This window comes from Clytia hemisphaerica, unplaced genomic scaffold (assembly GCF_902728285.1).
Source record: "Clytia hemisphaerica strain Z4C2 unplaced genomic scaffold, Clytia hemisphaerica genome assembly, whole genome shotgun sequence".
In the NCBI taxonomy this organism is placed as follows: domain Eukaryota; kingdom Metazoa; phylum Cnidaria; class Hydrozoa; order Leptothecata; family Clytiidae; genus Clytia; species Clytia hemisphaerica.
Window position 1 is genome coordinate 183,798 of NW_027103388.1, and position 19,378 is coordinate 203,175.

The 19,378-nt window shown below is 35.1% G+C and overlaps 1 protein-coding gene across 1 annotated transcript; it reads right to left on the reverse strand.

Moving 5' to 3' along the window:
• Positions 1 to 13,651: 13,651 nt before the first annotated feature.
• Positions 13,652 to 19,248, reverse strand: LOC136824828 (synaptosomal-associated protein 47-like). Its single transcript, XM_067080800.1, has 3 exons — positions 18,824 to 19,248; positions 14,398 to 15,005; positions 13,652 to 13,989 (listed from the first exon to the last, which is right to left on the reverse strand). The coding sequence occupies exons 1-3, from the start codon at positions 19,156 to 19,158 to the stop codon at positions 13,739 to 13,741; spliced, it is 1,194 nt and encodes a 397-aa protein (XP_066936901.1). The 5' UTR covers positions 19,159 to 19,248; the 3' UTR covers positions 13,652 to 13,738.
• Positions 19,249 to 19,378: the final 130 nt, after the last annotated feature.

The window sequence follows — 19,378 nt, forward strand, 5'->3', positions numbered from 1 at the left end:
AGTTTGTCTCGGCCTCTTTATAATGAGCAAGACATATGTTCTCTGATTACGCAATTTTCATATTGACATTTTCGAGGCATTTTGATGTAACTGTCGATTGTATTCGATTACGTTCGATTGTATTCGATTACGTTCGATTGATTCAATTGTATTAGATTTTATTCGCTTTAGTATGGTACTTAAGCGCTCGGCCGCCCACGCTAAGAAGCTCTGACAGAGTGATCCAATTTAATTTAATCGCAATCATCAAACTCATCGAACATAATCGTAATCGAACGAAATCGAAGATTAATCCAATGTAATTGACAATCGATCGAACCAATCGAACATAGTCAACAATCAATCGAACCAATCTAACCTTTCTCGAACGCAATCGAACACAATCGAATATTACCCAGGAATCGGCCGTTCGATTGAGATTCGATTACGTTCGACAATCGAATCGCAATTATTCGATCGCATTCGATTACGTTCCATTGGTTCGATTGCGATTTTTGTTCGAAGTTGTTCGATTGACACCGTCTGGTAATATAATGCCAATTATGCATGTAAGTTTTATATTAATACTTTCTTTTTGCATATGTTTTGCATACTTTCTAAGGGATGAATTTCACCACGGCAATTCGGCCACCATAATTTTTGCATACAATTCAATATGGTGGATGGAAAGGCGAAAAGGTCTATAACTAAAATAAACTAAGTTCAAATCCACAGAAGTTTAAAATATTGGAAAGAGAGGAAATAGACAAGTGACAAGAGTTTTTTTCAGAGACAGAGCATAGAGAGAAAGTTTTATCACACACTCACAGTTTAAATTTTACATAAGTTTGGCATATAAAAGAAAAATTTGAAGATCTATTACCTATACTCCTCACTATTATCTTCTTTCTTCTCACTTTCTTCCTGCTGTGAGGTGACTTGGCAGTTCAGTTTGGCAGTTTGGCATTTGGTTGAGTTTGGTTTATTCAGTTTCTCCGCCTGCTCGACTTTGACCTCAAAATCAAAATATTATTGAGAGTAAAAAATGTAAGCCAGATGTAAACATAGCTTTAATACAATTCTAACAAAATTTTTCAAATATAAATAGGCTTTTAACGAAAATCGGCGGCACGTTTTTATGGTGCGCCAAAGCGGAAATAAATACTATCTTTCATTTCGCGACACTATCTTTCATTTCGCGGCACTATCTTTCATTTCGCGGCACTATCTTTCATTTCGCGGCACTATCTTTCATTTCGCGGCACTATCTTTCATTTCGCGACACTATCTTTCATTTCGCGAAACTATCTTTCAGTTCGCGACACTATTTTCCCAAAAAAACATTATCTTAATTGAAACAATACTATCTTTATTATGGAAGCCGAAAAGTGCCATCGAGAAAAAAATATTTAATTTTAGAAAAAAAAATATTTAATTTTAGTAAGAAAAATTAAATTTAGAAAAAATATCAATTTAGAGAAAAAATTAAGTTCACTTCAGAAAAAACTGTTTTTAGAAAAAAAGTTTTTTTTGGGAGAGCCTGATTCCGTGCATGCTTACACCAAAAGTCCACCGTCTGAAAAAAAATTGAAAAAAGAAAAACTTTTTGGCCTGATTCCTCCCGGGCCACACACTTACTTACAACTTTCGTTTTCATACTTCCTGGATTTGTTTTTGGATTTGACTTTTGTTCAGACCAGATTATTTTTTTGCACATCACATAGATGTCAATCCACAAACAATTCAAGTTGACAGAACCGATATTATGCTCAATATTTAATACCTTTTATTTATTGGGGAAAAAATGTCGAAGTTTTATTTCGTCAGGGAAAAAATCGTCACCTAGAGGTATTTTCTTCACTTTCTCCCGACCAAAATTTCAAATTCGTCACTTTTCCCCGACCAAATTTACAATTTAGTTAGTCACATGACTAAACTGTCCAAATGAAATGGTTTTCTTCACTTAGCTCGAAAATAGATCTTGTAATTCGACGTTTATAAAACACTAGTTTCGGTTAATAAAGGTGTAAAAAATTTGGATTTGAAGTTTGGTTGGGGGGAAAATTGAGTAAAAGTTTTTGGTAGGGAATAAAAAAATCGGTTAAAAAAAGTTTTGGTCAGGTGATGAAATGTTGGGAATAAATTTTGTTGGGGAAAAATTTCGTCACCCCTTCAAAATTTTCGTCACTTTCCGCTGACATTTTTTCCCATAATAACAACGTAGGTAAAAGATTTTCTGATTTTTTGCATAAAAGTAGAGTATCATAAATAGGTAGGTAACGGTTGCGTTAGACTTCGGTAACAAAAATTAATGTACATAACAAACCGCGAAAAGCGCTAAAATTAAAACCCGCGAGAAGTAGTTCCAATTAATAAGGTATGTTTTAAGGTTTTAATTTTTTTTTCTAAAGTAAAATTAAATTTTTCTCTCTAAATTGATAATTTTTGTAAGTTTTATTTTTTTTTACTAAAATAAAATTGAATATTTTTTTCCCAATTTAAATTTATTTTTCTAAAATTAAATATTTTGTTTCTAAATTTAAATCGTTTTTCTAAAATCAAATATTTTTCTCTGAATTCAAATTTATTTTTCTAAAATTAAATATTCTTTTATTCTAAAAATTAATAATTTTTTTCTGAAATTAAATATTTTTTTGTCGATGGCACTTCTCGGCTTCCATAAAAAAGATAGTATCCCGTAAAAAAGATAGTATTGTTTCAATCAAGATAATGTTTTTTTGGAAAGATAGTATCGTTTTAAAAAAGAAAGTGTCGTTTTAATAAAGATAGTGTCGCGAAATAAAAGATAGTGTTGCGAAATGAAAGATAGTATCGCAAAATAAAAGATAGTGTCGCGAAATGAAAGATAGTGTCGCGAAATGAAAGATAGTGCCGCGAAGTGAAAGATAGTGTCGTGAAATGAAAGGTAGTGTCGCGAAATGAGAGATAGTATTTATTTCCGCTTTGGCGCCCCATACGTTTTCCCGTTTTGGATGTGGGAAAATAAAAAGCTTCACTTTTTCTTGCCTGGGAAAAAGGTTAGAGATTCTACTCTAGCCCTTTAGGCTTAAAACTCAATGGTGTCGGGTATTGGCAATATATACAATGGGATTTTGGAATTTCCGTCCCATTTAGGCCTTAGGATCACTTTTTTCAAAAATACGAGTCTCACGCAGGATCCATTTTTCGGACGTTAGTGGCAAACCCCCCTGTCGGTCGGCAAGGGAAGTACGCCCCCCCCCCAAAGCCCGAAAGTCTCTCAAAGGTGCACCAAAAACGATAAATTACAATCAGCAATTGAGCCTCTGAAGAAAGGGTCCCAAAATTGCTTTAAAGAGTTGGACTATATCTATGGTTGGACGTCTTTCGGGTCTTTAATGCCACTCTTCCTTTGAGAGAGGATGGAAGGGACGTTAGGCTACATTACAAGAATTAAAGGCTCTCATACGACTCTCATACTCCTCATATTCAGACAAAATGTAAAGAAAGTAATGTGTTCATAGAGAGATAAGCTTGGATAAGCGAGTCAAAATTTTATTTCAATTTAAAAACGAGATTTTACTTATATATCTACACTGTTTTAGAACCGGTCGAAAATGCCCGTCCGAGAGTAGAAAGGGGTAGCCTGTTTCAATTTTCTTAAGAAGCTTTAGAAACCCAATAATTGTATGAACCTCTAACCATTCAAAATTTTCAATTAAAATCAAATGAAACTTTTAAGGTTCACTCATATAAAACTAATCAAGATAGCTCTCGGACGAGAATTCTATGCATGACATGATACTTACTTACTTCAGTATACTTCAGTTTGATTTGATGATATTCATCTGTCCAGCTCGTTGAGCCCAACACGTATAATTTGGTCGAAAAGAGCATTTGATTCAACCAATCATGTTTGTCGTGACGTAGTGTGAGGTTCGTCGGGTATAGAGCACAGATATTTATCGAGTCGTTTCTTGAATGAATCTTTTGAACAGCCAGTGATATTTCGTATGTCAGAGGGAATACTGTTGAAGAGTTTTGGATCCTGTACAGCTAAGCTCTCACAAATAAATTTGCGAAAGCTACTTCGTTCGATTGTTCGTAGTTGGCATTTTCGACCATGACGGCTTGTAGTTGAAGACGAGACACCACCTTTTACAGTGCCATCTCCTTCGGTGTGGCTGAAATTTGGTACTATACCCTCTAGTATCGACCAAATATAAATAATTCTGTATCTCTCCCTCCTCCTTTGTAGAGAATACATTTTCAACATTTTCAATTGTTCCCAATAATCGAAAGCACTAAGGCCTTTAATTTTATTGAAGAAGTTCTTTTGTACGGATTCAATCTGTTCAATTTGGTGGATGCTGTTTGGTGACCAAAGCTGAGAACATTAGTCGAGGTGAGGGAGAACTAAGGATTTCCATAACGTTATCATAACATCACTGCTTCTGTTGTTGAATGTTCTCAAAATCCAACTAGAAATATCCTTAGCTTTTGCTATCATTTTATTGATGTGATCAGTGAATGAGCAGTCACTACTCATCCACAGCCCCTTTATATCAAAACATATCAAGAGGGGATGCGTGCCAGGTTACAAAAACGTCAAAATTCCAGTCTTTCCAAGGGTCGATTTTCGAACTAAGACAAATTGTGCGGGTCACGTGTTTTCAGTGTTTTGAATGGGAAATAATTAGCTTCATTTCTCATCCAGGAGTTTGTATCTAGCCCCTTCGGATGGAGCTCTGAAATCAATGCTTGCAAACCTAAGCTTGTAACAGACGGGTGTTCGCCAATTTTGGCAAGCTCTTTGTAATCTTTCAAAGAATGATTCAAAACTAAAATAGAAATACAAAAGAAAAATAACTAACTTGAACAAAAACAAAAGTGTGAAATTGACACGCCTATTTGTGGAAAATCTAAGTTCTAGCGATAATGTATAGTATATACAAAAGAAAACTCATGTTGAAAGAAAATTGAATGCCTGAGTTTAAGTATAAGTGAAAACCTAAGCTGAAAATGTAAGTTGAAAATGTAAGTTGAAGTATAAATTGAAAGTATAAGTTGAAAGAAAAATGTAAAAATATATAAGTTCTATTTACCAGCATGCCAGGAAATTGATATTGTGAGGTCCTGAACACAAAAGAGCTTGAGCTTGAAGTTGAATAAAGTTAATTGAGAAATTGTATTGATTGATTAGATTTGAAGTGCTATCAACCTTAGCTTAAGAGCTAACTGACTTGAATGATGGTAGCCATCTTGAATTCATTTGAAAATTGAGAGATGTTAATTCCTAAAAAGCTAGTTGACAACTGATAACAAAAAGAAAAATGCTGGTTTTGTATCAAAAAGCAAAGTGGACAAAAATTATAAAAACAAAGTTGATATGTAATAAATTATGAATAAATAAATTATTTTTTGTGCATAAATTATATAAATTATTTTAAAATTGAATTGTGTGTAAAATGCTGAACAAAACAAAGGACAAAGACCAGAACAAAGTGGACATGCAAGAAAACTTCCAAAATGTGTCTAGACCCTTAAGAAAGCTCTGTCCACATGTGGCAAAAAAACACTGACAAGAAACTGAAAAACACAGAAAACTTAAATGTGTATATTTTTCGTAAATTTTGAATAAGTTAAAAACATTTTTGAACCAGACCAAAACATAATAAATGAAATTTTGCATTTCATGAATTTCTTTAGTTTACAAGGCTGCACACATCCCTCTGGTCTATTTTGATAAAGGCGATGCGCAACGTGTATAAAATTTGCACATATCCGTGCGAGAGTTATGATTTTTATTTTGTAACCTCTTATTTCTAAAAATAAAATTTTTATTATAGAACAAAGAGGCACTCGTGTCATGTGACTTAACTTAGGATCCTAAAGGAATCATTTTAGAACACCCCCTTCTCACAGACCCACTAGGACCCTATCCCACTGAAAAGTTTGGCCAAAATATCCGCCAATTCTGTCCCCACTGAAAATAGTCAATATCTATCTTCACTACAAAATATTTACTATTTTTCCCATCCCCACAGAATTTTCTGACTTGAAAACAAAAGAAATGAAATCCCCAGCCATAGAAAATATGGGAATATCAATCCCCATCAAGTTTCAGTCCGTTATTTTTATCCCCACTGGCATCAGCTTTCATTATCACTTTAGACTTCAGAGAGGACGGTCATGCTCTGAGCTCTGATTTGTTGTCGTGATTACTCATTATTTCGTTACGAAGTCTAAAGTGATAATACTATTTCTCTATCATGTACGATCTTATTTTTCTCAACAGTTTTTTTCAAAACTACTTTTCTTTTCTTTTCTTTTTGTTTTTCTGTTGTTTGTTTGTGTCAGCACATTCCTTTGTATGCGATGTCCGTGTACGTTATTGTTGTTTTGTCTGTATTTGTTTTATTGTTAATCATTTCGGTATGCGAAACAGCATGTCTTTGGATTGTACAAAAACGTATCTGTACCAGGATGTTAATCACTTCAGTGTAGAAAATCCTGTCCTATATTCTTACTTTGAACAAACACCGTATGTTAATCACTTCAGTGTTGATAATGCGTGTGATAGGATAGGAGAGACCTTTGAATCTGAATCTCATGGCGGAAATGTTAATCACTTCAGTGTTGAAAATTTCCCTAGGCTTTTAAGCAATTTAACATTATATGGGGAGAAGTCGTCAAAAGGGTACAACTCTGATATAGTAACATTCAGTCAGTTTCTGAAACATGTCATTTGCGACAAAAATACTAGAGGGGAAAGAATTAGGACTTGTTTCCCACTGATTGTTTGTGTAATTACGACGCTTATTAACACCTTCAATAGTGTAAGTGTGAAACTATGCAATTACCGTATAATTGAGACTCCCAGGAGGGTCTTAGTTAGGCGAAAGAGTTTCCGAAAGTATAAATCGAAGATTAACACTCTGATTACCCTTATGATTTTTGTCATAATTAGATCTAATGACACATCACTTTATGATGAACACTCTGAAGTTACCGCGAATTCCTTTGAACTTGTCGACAATATGTCGTCCCTCTACAACGCTTCCAAAGGAAAGCCTTTACGTTTGAATTTTTTCTTATTGCTAATATTATCTGGTGACATTGAAACCAACCCTGGTCCAATTAGCAAACCAGTTTGTGAATCATGTTTGCGAACGATAGCTAAAAACCATCGTTTCGTAACGTGTGTTGAATGCTCGTGTAGATATCATATGATTCACACAGACATTACAAAAGCTCAATACGATCGCTTTAATCAAAACATAGGGCCCCCTTTTATGTGCCAAGGTTGTGTTAGCGCTCAGTTACCATTTTATGATCTAGAAAACTTAGAAGTTCTTGATGAAGAAGTTGTTCTCCCTCTTGATTTGAATGAAGACCTTATACTAACAGACAAATCTTGTCTTAACATTGGTCATCTTAATATTAATGGCCTTCGTTCTAAAATAGATTTCCTAAGAATTTTCTTGAGACAACACAAATTTGACATTCTGTGTCTTAATGAGACCAAAATCGATTCCACGGTCCCGGACTCAGAAATTTCTGTACCTGGATATGCCATCCACAGGCAAGATCGAACTAGTCATGGCGGAGGGGTCCTTATCTTTGCTGGTAACCACCTTACGACGAAGAGACGAAGAGACTCTCGCATGTCTCAAAGAAATCAAACGAGACTCTTTGGGTGGAGATTAAAAGGAAAAAGTCCAAGTCTGTTTATGTTTGTGCCGTGTATCGTCCACCTGTCAGAGGACAGAATCTTGATGTCGTTGAACGATATAAATCTTTTTTAATGTCATGTATCGACAAATTACCAAAAGATTCTGAGATTTTCATCCTTGGTGATTTCAATTGTAATATGTTACAAAAAAATAGACTCTCTGGTATTATCAATGATCTATGTAAAGCCAGGGGTCTCTTCCAATTCGTTGAAGTTCCTACTAGGATCACTGAAACATCATCCACTTTGATTGATCTGATTCTGTCAAATAGCGATCATGCTTTAGACTGCCAAGTTCATGACATTGGTCTCAGTGACCATTGTTTCATTAGCATCAAAAGAGGTGAACTTAAAGTTGAACGTCATCCTAAGTTCATAAAGAGTAGATCTTTCAAAAACTTTAGTCAAGAAGTGTTTTTAGAGAGGCTTGGAAACCTTGATTGGTCAAATGTAGTGAATGCAACAAGTGTCGATGCTGCTGCTGAAGCATTCAATGAAAATGTCCTTCAAATCTTGGACACTCTCGCGCCTGTTACCAAAAAGAGAATACGGGAGTCCAATCCTCAATGGGTCACCGAGGAGCTCCTTACATCAATTAAGCGGAGAGACTATCTAAAAAAAGTTGCTTCGAGATCTAAAAGCGAAAATGATTGGCAAAATTTCAAGCAACAAAGAAATTTTGTGATTAACCTGAAAAATAGGTTAAAGAAACAGTATTTTCAGAACGTAATCGATGAGAATAAAGACGACTCCAAAAAGCTTTGGAAGACTCTCAATTCACTCATTCCCAATGACAAAAAATCAAACACAGCTCCTCATTTTCTCACTGATGAGGGAAAAGAGATCAGTGACAAAAAACAAATCGCTGAAACCTTTAACAAATTCTTCTCAACCGTTGGTTCTAAACTAGCCGCTGCCTTTCCTTTTTCTGATACTTCTCATATTTCTCTCAAACCTATTCAGGATGAATTTTTCTTTCACTCTGTTTCACTCTCAACCGTTTCTAAGATTATAAATGGGTTAAATCATGGAAAAGCAACGGGGTTGGACGATATCTGTGTAAAATCACTCAAAGCAGGTTCTCCAATCTTGGCTTACTATTTAACCCACATTTATAATCTCTCTCTTAAAACGGGCGTTGTTCCAAAATGTTGGAAGAGAAAACGAGTCACACCCCTTTTCAAGAAGGGGGATGCTGATGACGTTAACAACTATAGACCAATTTCAATCCTTCCAATCCCAATGAAAGTTTTTGAAAAAATAGTCCATTTCCAAGTTTCTGAATTTCTTGAAAAGAACAACATCATCAGCGAGTTTCAATCCGGTTTCAGGAATAAACATTCGACAGACACGGCAGTGTCTTATGTTGCTGACTTTGTCTTAGGAGAAGTAGCTAAGAAAAATTATGTTGGAGCGGTTCTAGTGGATTTGAAAAAGGCTTTTGACACGGTAGATCATGTTATTTTAATGAAGAAACTTTTTTGTTACGGTATTAGAGATGTTCCCTTTGATTGGTTTGAGTCGTATTTGAGTGAAAGGGAACAGTGTTCGGTTGTTGGTGATTCAAAATCTTCTTTTATGTGGGAGGGTAAGTACGGTGTCCCCCAGGGTTCTGTACTTGGTCCTTTTTTGTTTTTACTTTACATCAATGATATATTTGATTGCATCCACCGAAAAACTTTTTGCCATCTATACGCTGATGACACTGTCATTATACAAAGTGCAAAAGATCCACAAACTCTCAAATCAGGCTTAGAAAAGCAGCTTGAATATCTAAGTGCCTGGTTTTATTGCAACAAACTATCAGTCAATACAACCAAGACTGAAGTTATCTTTTTTGGTAGGAAACAAAAGGTTAAAGAATGTAAGGAAATGCCACCTCTATCCTTTCAAAACTTCCCGATTGAACCTAAATCCGACGTGAAATATCTCGGTGTAATTTTCGACGAAAGTTTAACGTGGGAAAAACATGCGAGCCTTGTTAGACAAAGAGCCTATCTTGGATAAAATAAAATCAAAAGGGTTAGTTCGATATTGAACGATAGCACGAAACGGTTATTGGTAAATGCAATGGTATATCCACATCTCGGATATTGCGTTAACACCTGGAGCAACACTCTATCGCATGTTCGTAGGCGATTTGATTCTTTGTCTAGACAAATCGATCGGGTCACTCCAATGAACAAGCCTTTTGGAAAAATTGCTGATTACAGTACTGCTCTCATGACTTTCAAGGCTGTCCAAAAGACATGTCCCTCTTATCTATCCAAACGTTTCGTTCTCTGTGGAAATGGTGGTGAGCCCGATGCGCAAGGTGTAAATACTAGAGCTGGATCAGAAAAGAAAATTCGGATACAGAGAACAAGAAATAAATTTGATTCTAAAACCTTTTTATACAATGCTACAAACATTTGGAATAGTTTGCCTACCGACCTCCGCCAAACTAAATCTTTGGTCACTTTCAAATCCAAAGCTAAATCATATTTTTTCCAATAATCATACAGAGATTAATATATAATACGTATATCTTTTTTTTCTTTTTTTAAATATTCGTGAAGTCATTCTTTGTTGCCTATCGTTCTTGTTTCAGTTTCCGTATTCGTTCTTGTTCTGTTCACAGTGGCCCTTCGTGGAAACAATTCTCCAGCTGCCTAAAAGCTTTTGAATTTTTCGGAGCATGCCACTTAAAACATATGTTATTATTATTATTATTATTATTATTATTATTATTACTGGCTGAAAAAATCCTACCGGCTCTTTATGAGAAGGGGGTGTTTTAGGGACACACCGGTAGGGTTTCACCTTTGTCTAAAGATTTTTTGGTCCGGCTTCCGAAACCAAAAGATCCGGGTCCATATTATTTGGCAAAGGTTCGATGAGAATGACATGAGTAGTCGAATGATCTGTTGATTAAATTCAAAGCTCAGTTTAAGTAGATTCGTTAGCTTTCGAAACAAACTCGTCTTTGACTGCTCATCATAAACATATTCATTTGACTTCCTTCTCAGCATTCTATGAGAAGTTACAATTTCCTATCTGAAAGACTGTTCAAATAAACTCCAAAGTCATCCTTCAGAAAAAGTACTGTATGCTCAAAATAACTCGTACAAAATCTATAATTAGCCAAGCTTTGAAATCGCTTCTTTATATGGGCTTTCAAAACATAGGAGGTTTAATGACGTCTGTATCTTTTTTGATTATGTTGATTGGGTAATCAGGACTAAAACAAAAAAGCTCTTGAACACAAGCCTACCACTGTGAAAACATGGCTATAAACATGATAAAGAAGAACAGATGACAACTTCATTCAAGGGACCCCTAGCGGTTTGCGTGAATGCGTAAATGAGCTTTTTCACTTGCGTGAATACATGAAAATTAAAAAAATTGCGTGAATGCGTGAATCGGAAAGCTTTGCGTGAAATTTGCGAAAGAAAATTGCGTGATTGCGTGAATTGAAGGTCCGCTGGGGAGCCTCATTAAACCTGGAGTTTTTTTTACCTGGCAAGCAGAAGATATCACAGTATTTTGAGGTAAAAAAAGGCAAGAATAGCAGATAATTGATTTATAAAATGGAAAATTAATAGTCTGAGTTTTTAGGTTTTAGTTATTTAGTTTGTTTGTTTTCCTAAAGCAATCAATAACTCAATATTTTCAAAAGTTTGGAAACCAAAATCGATTTGTAAGTGCTCTAAAGTAAGTTGGAAGGGTAGAGTTTTAACATGAGACTTAACACTTAGGAACTCAAAAATAGTCCAATAAGGCTCATAATATAGCTTGGAAGTCTGCCAACCCCTCCCAAATTGAAATATTCGATTAAATTAAAGAGATAGCCCAAAATGGACTTTCTTGCCGGAACTTTAAATCTTGAAAAAAGTTAAAATAACCAAAATTCTCAATATATTTCAACCATGCTTTTAGGTGCGAAACTTCACATCTGTGATCCGGAAGTTTGAGGTTTGCAGGGAAATGTGATCATCGGATATATTATCATCGACGAATGGAATAATAAAATATGATATCTTTTATCATTTTTTAGTTTTTTAGTCACGATATGGCGTTAAACATAAGCTTAATTGGGGGGGGGGGCTAAATCATGGCTTTGTGCGGCCTACCCACTTATAATCATTTCTGTCGACAAAAGGGCTAAAATTGATTAAAATATAGTTAGCATTTACTTAAAACCAGAGCCATTAACCCCTGATTTATTTCGCCTGTGAATCCCAATTTACTGACAATCAAATTGATTAATTGACTTTCAATTATGATTATCAAAATATTTTAGCATTTCAATGATTTAAAATTAGATTTTATGCATCGCAACTCTTAAGGACCGAAAAGGCTTATAATATTATAAAGATCTCCAAAGTTGGGCCATTATACCCCCTGAATTGCTCAGATGACCATGTATGTGATTGCTTCAAGTCAAAAATGAAACCTTCCGGATAATTTATTTCTATTTTCCCTAGCCAAGCCCCCCGAAATTATCTAATCTATTCCAAAAGTTGTCACGAACCTATTTTGAAACTCATTGCAAGGTTTTAAAGGAAATGGGACTACTCATAGACGAGAAATGGAAGATTACGAGGCGTGTGACATGAAAATTTTGCTTTTTTATTCGGGAATTGCATTTTTTAAGTCTGCATGTAGTAATCTTTAGGCCTTGAAGAATATTGAAAAATGCTCCAGAGTGAACGTGTTAAAAAGCCCATAAGCATAAAAATTTATTTTTCATGTATCTAGTTACATAACCTACTATCACGTATGCTCACTTTTCTTAAAGAAAAAATTACGTCGTTTGTAGTCTAAATATTTGCATTTAACAGTTCTTAGTCCAGTTTTAATGATCATAAAGTTTGTTATGTGGGAGAACTTTGACAAGGATTGATGTCTCGTCGGCTAGTTAAATGTTATACATTTTGAAGTAGGTAACGCTTGTATATTTTCAAGTCTTTTCAGATTTCATAATTGTACCCAGGTTTCTGGTTTCTTTTGCTCAAAGGAAGATTTTGTTTCGAGATACTGGAAGTTTAACCGTGACTTACTGGTACAATGAAAGACTTGGAAATTCTCATATTCTTATTAATGAGGCGTCTTCTAATATCTAGATCTAATACTTTTTTTTGGGTCAGCAATCTCATTGGAACAGTTAAGAAGGAAAATAACTTGATATAATCCACAATCAAAACAATTTTTGCTCTCCTACAAGTATGACATCATGATTTTGCTTGTTTATATAACAACCATGGTCATGTAGGGTTACTTGAAATAAATTTGAGAAAGATGGAGATAATTTGGTTTTTGGCTTTGATAAGGGTTGGCTTCGAAGTGTTAGAAGATTAGAATAGACATTAGCTTTGTATAAAATTTTAACGCTATTAAACTTAAACTTGTCTATATTTTTCTAATGCATACTAACAAATTCTAAAAACTTATATTCACAATGATATCGACATATAAATATTGAAAAATTCAGTCTTAAAAATAAAAGTCAAACATTGTTGACTTTACCCGGTGAAATACCAGAACATAGTTGAAAACAGAGGCATATTTCCATCTGATATCGATAGTGTAGCACTATTTAAAGTTTTGCTCTTGGGAGAAAACAGAAATATCAAATGACCACATCTTCATCACAAAACAAACCCATAAAAGATACACGCTTTTTTTTATAAGAATAGTGTACTTTGGATGAGGGTCAAGTGTTCTTAAGAAAGTGCCAAAATTGAGGATGAAATATTCTTAACGTATTCTTACCTTTTTAGACTTGACTTTTTTACAAACATGAGAAATGATCGATTTGAGAGTTTTGGACTTTTGAGTGAACATTTGGGTTAAAATTACATTTCTTCCTCAAAGCTTCAATTTATCTCTAACAAAGGAAGCAGTATTTTTCTGTTAACCAAATACAAAATGTCTGTATTCTTATCAAATTCTGTGAAATTCACCCTAGAGGGTATTCTTAGGGTATTCTTACGATTTGGTCAATTTTCATTCTGATATTTTTATAGAAGATATTCTTATAAAAAAAAGCGTGTATTGGACTATTTAACGCATTGTATCCTCAATCCTTCGATTCGTAGCATTAAAACGCGATGTTGCTCTATCAACACCTTCTGTTAAATCGTCCAGTTGTTTCAGTTGAGCGTCTTGCTCTACATTGATATCTGAAGCAAGAAATTTCATTTTGTTTAATACTTTGCTTAGTTCTGCAGCATCATCCATTGCGAGTTCCTTTTGTTTGGTTAAAACAGATGTGGTTGAGGTAGGCGATGATGAAGATGATGTTGTTGCATGGTCTGAAATGTTGAACATAACATCATTACATTTCTTAGAAGACATAAAATTCGAAAGCAGCAAATTTATAAAACAGAAAAATAAAGCGACTGCTATGTTGAAATTTTCGTCGTCTTTTGTGCGTTCACGACGAAAATTTCAACATAAGCAGTCGCTTCATTTTTCTGTTTTATAATACATTCCTTGATTCCTAAGTATTCCCTCAAGTTTGCTAAAGACATTAAGTTGATTCTAAGTGAAACGACTACGGTCCATATATACAACAATGGACGTCCTAAGAGACTCAACATTTACATTTAAATAAGTAAAAAGAAATGTATACTTTTAAGCTATCTGATTTCCCTACCATTTGAAAAGCCCTCCATTGTCCCACGGGAAAAAAAATCGAACTGAGAATTGTCTATTCTTACCGTTCTTATTTTCTCCAAGCTCTTCAATAAAATCTACTTCTTTTGTTTCTTGAGGAAGCGTTTCAAGATCCAGTTCTGGCCCTTGTGATTGTTGAAGATTTTTCAAAATCAAAGGCATTCTTGCAGATGTCAGGTGAATACGAATCAAAGGTTTACCAAGGGATCTTTTCAAGATCGTTATGTCCCAAGGTGAATGTACATCAATCTCAGAGATCTGTTGTAATGGTATCGAATAAACCACTGCAAGCTTTTCATCGAGTAGCTCAAAATTATTATCTTTGAAAACAACCTGTCCAGATTTGTGACTCTCCTGTATAACCTTGCCGTATAATACTGGGTAGTCAATTGATTGACTCCCAAGAGGACTGTCCATTCTTTCATTCATTGTATTTTCATTTTCAAATCTTCCTTTAACTCTCCAAGCACCAAACCAAGATTCAATATCACCTGTGATTCGTTCTGCTACAGTAATATCATTATGCATGTTTTCCATAGTGCGTGCAGCTGAGTTCAGTTGTCTTCCTTGCTGCTGAAGTTGATTGGACGCACCAATAAGAACCTCTTGAGTCTCATAAGCGATTCTCAACAATTCTCTATCCTTCTGTTCACTAAGAATAAGAAGTAATTCAAATGAAGTGAAAATTTTAATTGAAAATATTTGATATTTTATAGCCTTTCACGTTCATCAATTTTGACGTACACTTGAAGGTGATGGATCTAGCTCCAGCTTAGATTTGTAAAGTATATATCCCAGAATAGAATAAGTTGAGTGAGAAATGCCTCAGACGTGATCATCCTTCTCTAACTTGTGCAACTTCCCTCGTTTCACTCATGAAGTTTTATAAGTAACCTCGGGAAATTTGCCCACTCCAGAATCCTGCCCCTGGATTTGGTTCCGAGACCAACATTGATTAAAAATTATGCAAGTCTTCAGTAAATTTGCTATTGATAAATGATATTTTAACAACCTAAAATCTTTTATTTTGAAAGTTTAAGAGCTATCTTTAATATCAATTTTTTATAGACATTGAGCTTATGAGCTAGCAGAAAATATATTACAAAATAACAAAAAAGATCAAGCTTATGCTCAGTGTATATCTACTCTTGTCACAATGCCCTATTGAACAATTAAAAAATTTCAACATACTGTAATTTGCAATAGAACTCAAGTTTGAATGGATTTGAGGGAAACACAAAACAACAAAAATAACTCAAACAACAATAAATAATTCCTCTAGCATAAATTTTTCTAATATTAATAATTTCATAGAATAATCGCAAGGTGGCCTGCAGAATTGTAAAACTGTTTTAAGTAACAAACCTATAATTCAAGGTAAAGTTGGGATGGAGTTCTTATTAACTAATTCAACATGCTATCGCCATTAGGAAAAGGTCTATAATAGGCGAGAGACAATAACAGTACTTCCGATATATTAATAGTTAGAATTGATTAAAGCAATTTTGTAAGACTTCATACCATTTGACTCCAAAAACTAGCAGTGAAAATATTATGTAATGATTCCAAAAACATAAACACGTTTTTTCAAATAAGGAACATGAAAAACCTGGAAAAACTGATTATGATGTCATAATTGATGACGTCATTAAAACTTCATGTTCAGTCATTTTTTTGGTTATTTCTGTCAACTAATGCGATCTAAAAATTACATTAATTTTCAGTTTTTGAGACATGCCATAACTATCTCAGTTAGCAATTCCTTATTTTTCTGCCTCAAGCTCCTTATAAAGGTGTTCCTTATTAAAAAGCGTGTAAGACGATAGGATTGTGTAATGTTTTTGGAGTAATTATGTGTAACACTAATTATTCGTTGTTTTTGTCTGAATTTTTGGGACCAACAGTATGGCCTGAACTTTTTCAGGACACTTGTCAATTTTGAGCTTGAATAAGTCCCAAACATGACCTTTTGTATAAGTTTCCCATTTCCGCACTAAAATTATTTTGCCAGTTTTCTAGCGGAAAAAGACCAGAACTTTGGGTAGTTGAAAAATAAGCCTCGGAATTGGAAAGTTAGGCCATTTTGAATGAGTAAGAACAAGATTTTCCCGTACCTTTAGAGACAAACCCATTTCAATCTCCTGCCGGTTAGCCATAGCTGTCAACTTTGCCTCGCAAAAATGTGGGAGAGCTTTAAGTCGGAAAAATTTTCCCTGATAATCCAATTTTTCTGAATCGAAAAATCAGGAAATCGAGGGAATTTTCCTGCGAAGTCCAATTTTATTGGAAGTTTTTTTGGGGAAATCGAGAAAATCGTAGAATTTGCGGGAGAAGCGGGAGAAAATGTTAAAAATGCGAGAGATTTGGCTGAATTTTTTTCCTGCGTGAGAAGACGTTGGCATGCGGGAGTCTCCCGTCCAATGCGGGAGAGTTGACAGCTATGTTAGCCCGGGAAAAATAGCAAAAGGATTTCAGAAAAGTGACAAGAATCTTAGTGCAGAAATGGGAAACTTATACAAAAGGACGGTAAACTGGCATGGTTCGGGCCAAGTTTTCCAAGGGGAGGAAAGGAAAAATCCAAGACTTTATGGCCCAAGATTGGCCTGAAACTATTTTTGGGTCAAAAGAATATTTTGCTATTTGTTTGCGGGCCGTACCGTCGGTCGTGAACTTTAAAAAAAATCATAATGATATCCAGACGATCTCAATCGCACGGAATCGACGATCGAACCAGTCGAACCAGTCGAATGCAGATGTTGTTTACCTTGATTTCTCAAAGGCTTTCGACAAAGTCGATCATGCAGTTGTACTTGGGAAATTAAAGCAATTGGGTATATCCGGACCAATCCACAGATGGATTGAATCATTCCTTACTGAAAGATATCAAACAGTAATAGTAAATGGTGTCAAGTCCAAAGCCCAGAAAGTAATTTCAGGAGTCCCTCAAGGCAGTGTATTGGGACCTCTTATATTTCTAATATTGATTGGTGACATTGATGAAAAAGTACTGTACTGTATATGAAATCATTTGCTGATGATACACGTGCCACCAAATCAATCAAAAACACAAAGGATGTTGAAATTCTTCAAAAAGAACTAGAAAAAGTCTATGACTGGACTGAAGAAAACAACATGAAACTAAATGACACAAAGTTTGAACTTCTACGCTATGGTCCAGATGAAGAAATAAAAAACCAAACTCACTACAAATCCCCTTCAGGAGAAAATATCGAAAGGAAGAAATTTGTGAAGGACCTGGGAGTACTAATGTCAGATGATGCTGTCTTTACACATCAAATAAATTCAGTCATTGAGAAAGCAAAAAACTTGATTTCCTGGATTCTGCGGACTTTCTCTTCGCGTTTACCCCAACTAATGATTACTCTTTACAAATCATTGGTTATTCCAGTCATTGAATATTGCTCAGTCCTATGGAGTCCAAGTGCTGTCAGTTCTACCCAAAGATTAGAAGAAATCCAAAAATCATTTCTCAAAAGAATAACTGGCACTCCAAAAAACTATTGGGATTGTCTGAAAAAGCTAAAACTTTACTCACTTCAAAGAAGAAGGGAGAGATATCGGATCCTGTATACATGGAAAATAGCTGAAAATCTGGTTCCAAACATCAACAATAAATTTCAATTCAAGGAACTCCCAAGATTGGGAAGGATGTGTGTTCGCACCCATAGTTCAAAACTACATGATAGCACGCTTGTTGTGCAAGGTGCTAAGTTATTCAATTCAATGCCCAAGAGTATTAGAGATATGAAGAATGTTACAGTCGAAAAGTTCAAAAACTCTCTAGACAGGCACCTCAGTTCGATCCCAGACGAGCCACAGATTCATGGTTACACAGGGTGCAGGAGAGCCGACTCTAACTCCATTCTTGACATGAAAACTGTTTAGCTGCCGACATCCTTCCTTTATTCAGGTTTGATGGATGCAGCATTGTGGTGTGAAGCAGAAAGTTTCTTGCCAGAGCATGAAGCTCGAAGACAACCAAAAGTAACCAAAAGTAAAGTAAGTAACCAAATCGACCGATTGAAATTCGATTGTCGAACGCAATCGAATCTCAATCGAACGTCAAAATTCTGGGTAATATTCCATTGGTTCGATTGTTGTTCGACTGGTTCGATCGTCGATTCAGTTCGGTTGAGATCGTCTGGCTTTATTCTTGCAGCTTTCCAACATCCAAGCTCTCAAACATCACAAGCCAAATGAAATTACTTTTGATTTCCCGTAGAAATTATGCGATGAACAATCCGGGGGTCAATGAATCGACAATCGAACGCAATCGAACATCAATCGAACGCAATCGAATATCAATCGAATCTGAAAATTGCGGTAATATTCGATTGAGATTCGATTGCGTTCGACAATCGAATTTCAATCGGTCGATTGCGTTCGATTTGGTTCGATTGGTTCGATCGTCGATTCCGTTCGATTGAGATCGTCTGGTGATATATATACCTTTTGCTTGCTCTTGAATCAAGGAGTGAAATACGCCAAAAATGTTCAATATTGTTGAATACTTCATCTCTAATTTTAAAAGATGATAACCACACCACGCAATTTGAAAGGTTCACAACAATGCTTGGATAAATGTATGAACTTTTTTCTTTTGTAATCTTTGAAATGTTTTGAAATTTAATCACTTTTGCCTTCTTTGTTTTGTCTCTCTTGTCTTCAAAAACGATGACAACTTGAGTTTGATTGAGCTGTAATTCTCCCTCCTTCCAACGTCGCTCTTTTTCATCATAAAAGGTACAAGTCCATTGAAGAATTGGTATTTCAAGTGAAGTCATTGTACCTTGTACTATGTAGGTAGTAGCTCTTCTTGACTTTTTTCCTTTTTTGTTGTTGTTTTTTGTTTTTTTGCACGTCGAGCGAAATCGAAAGCAGTTTTACTATACTTGGTTACACGTACTAGAGTAAGATTTGACCGAAATAAATGTGAAGTTTCTATGTGAGTTTGACCACGATGTTTATTTACATGTTTTTCGCGGAAATTCCAAAGGTCGCGGA

Coding starts and splice junctions, on each gene's coding strand:
- LOC136824828 (XM_067080800.1), bottom strand. CDS start 19,158: ATGACTTCACTTGAAATACCAATTCTTCAATGGACTTGTACCTTTTAT. Junction 15,006..18,823: donor GATTCAAGAGCAAGCAAAAG/GTATATATATCA, acceptor TCTTATTCTTAG/TGAACAGAAGGATAGAGAAT. Junction 13,990..14,397: donor GCTTGGAGAAAATAAGAACG/GTAAGAATAGAC, acceptor TCAACATTTCAG/ACCATGCAACAACATCATCT.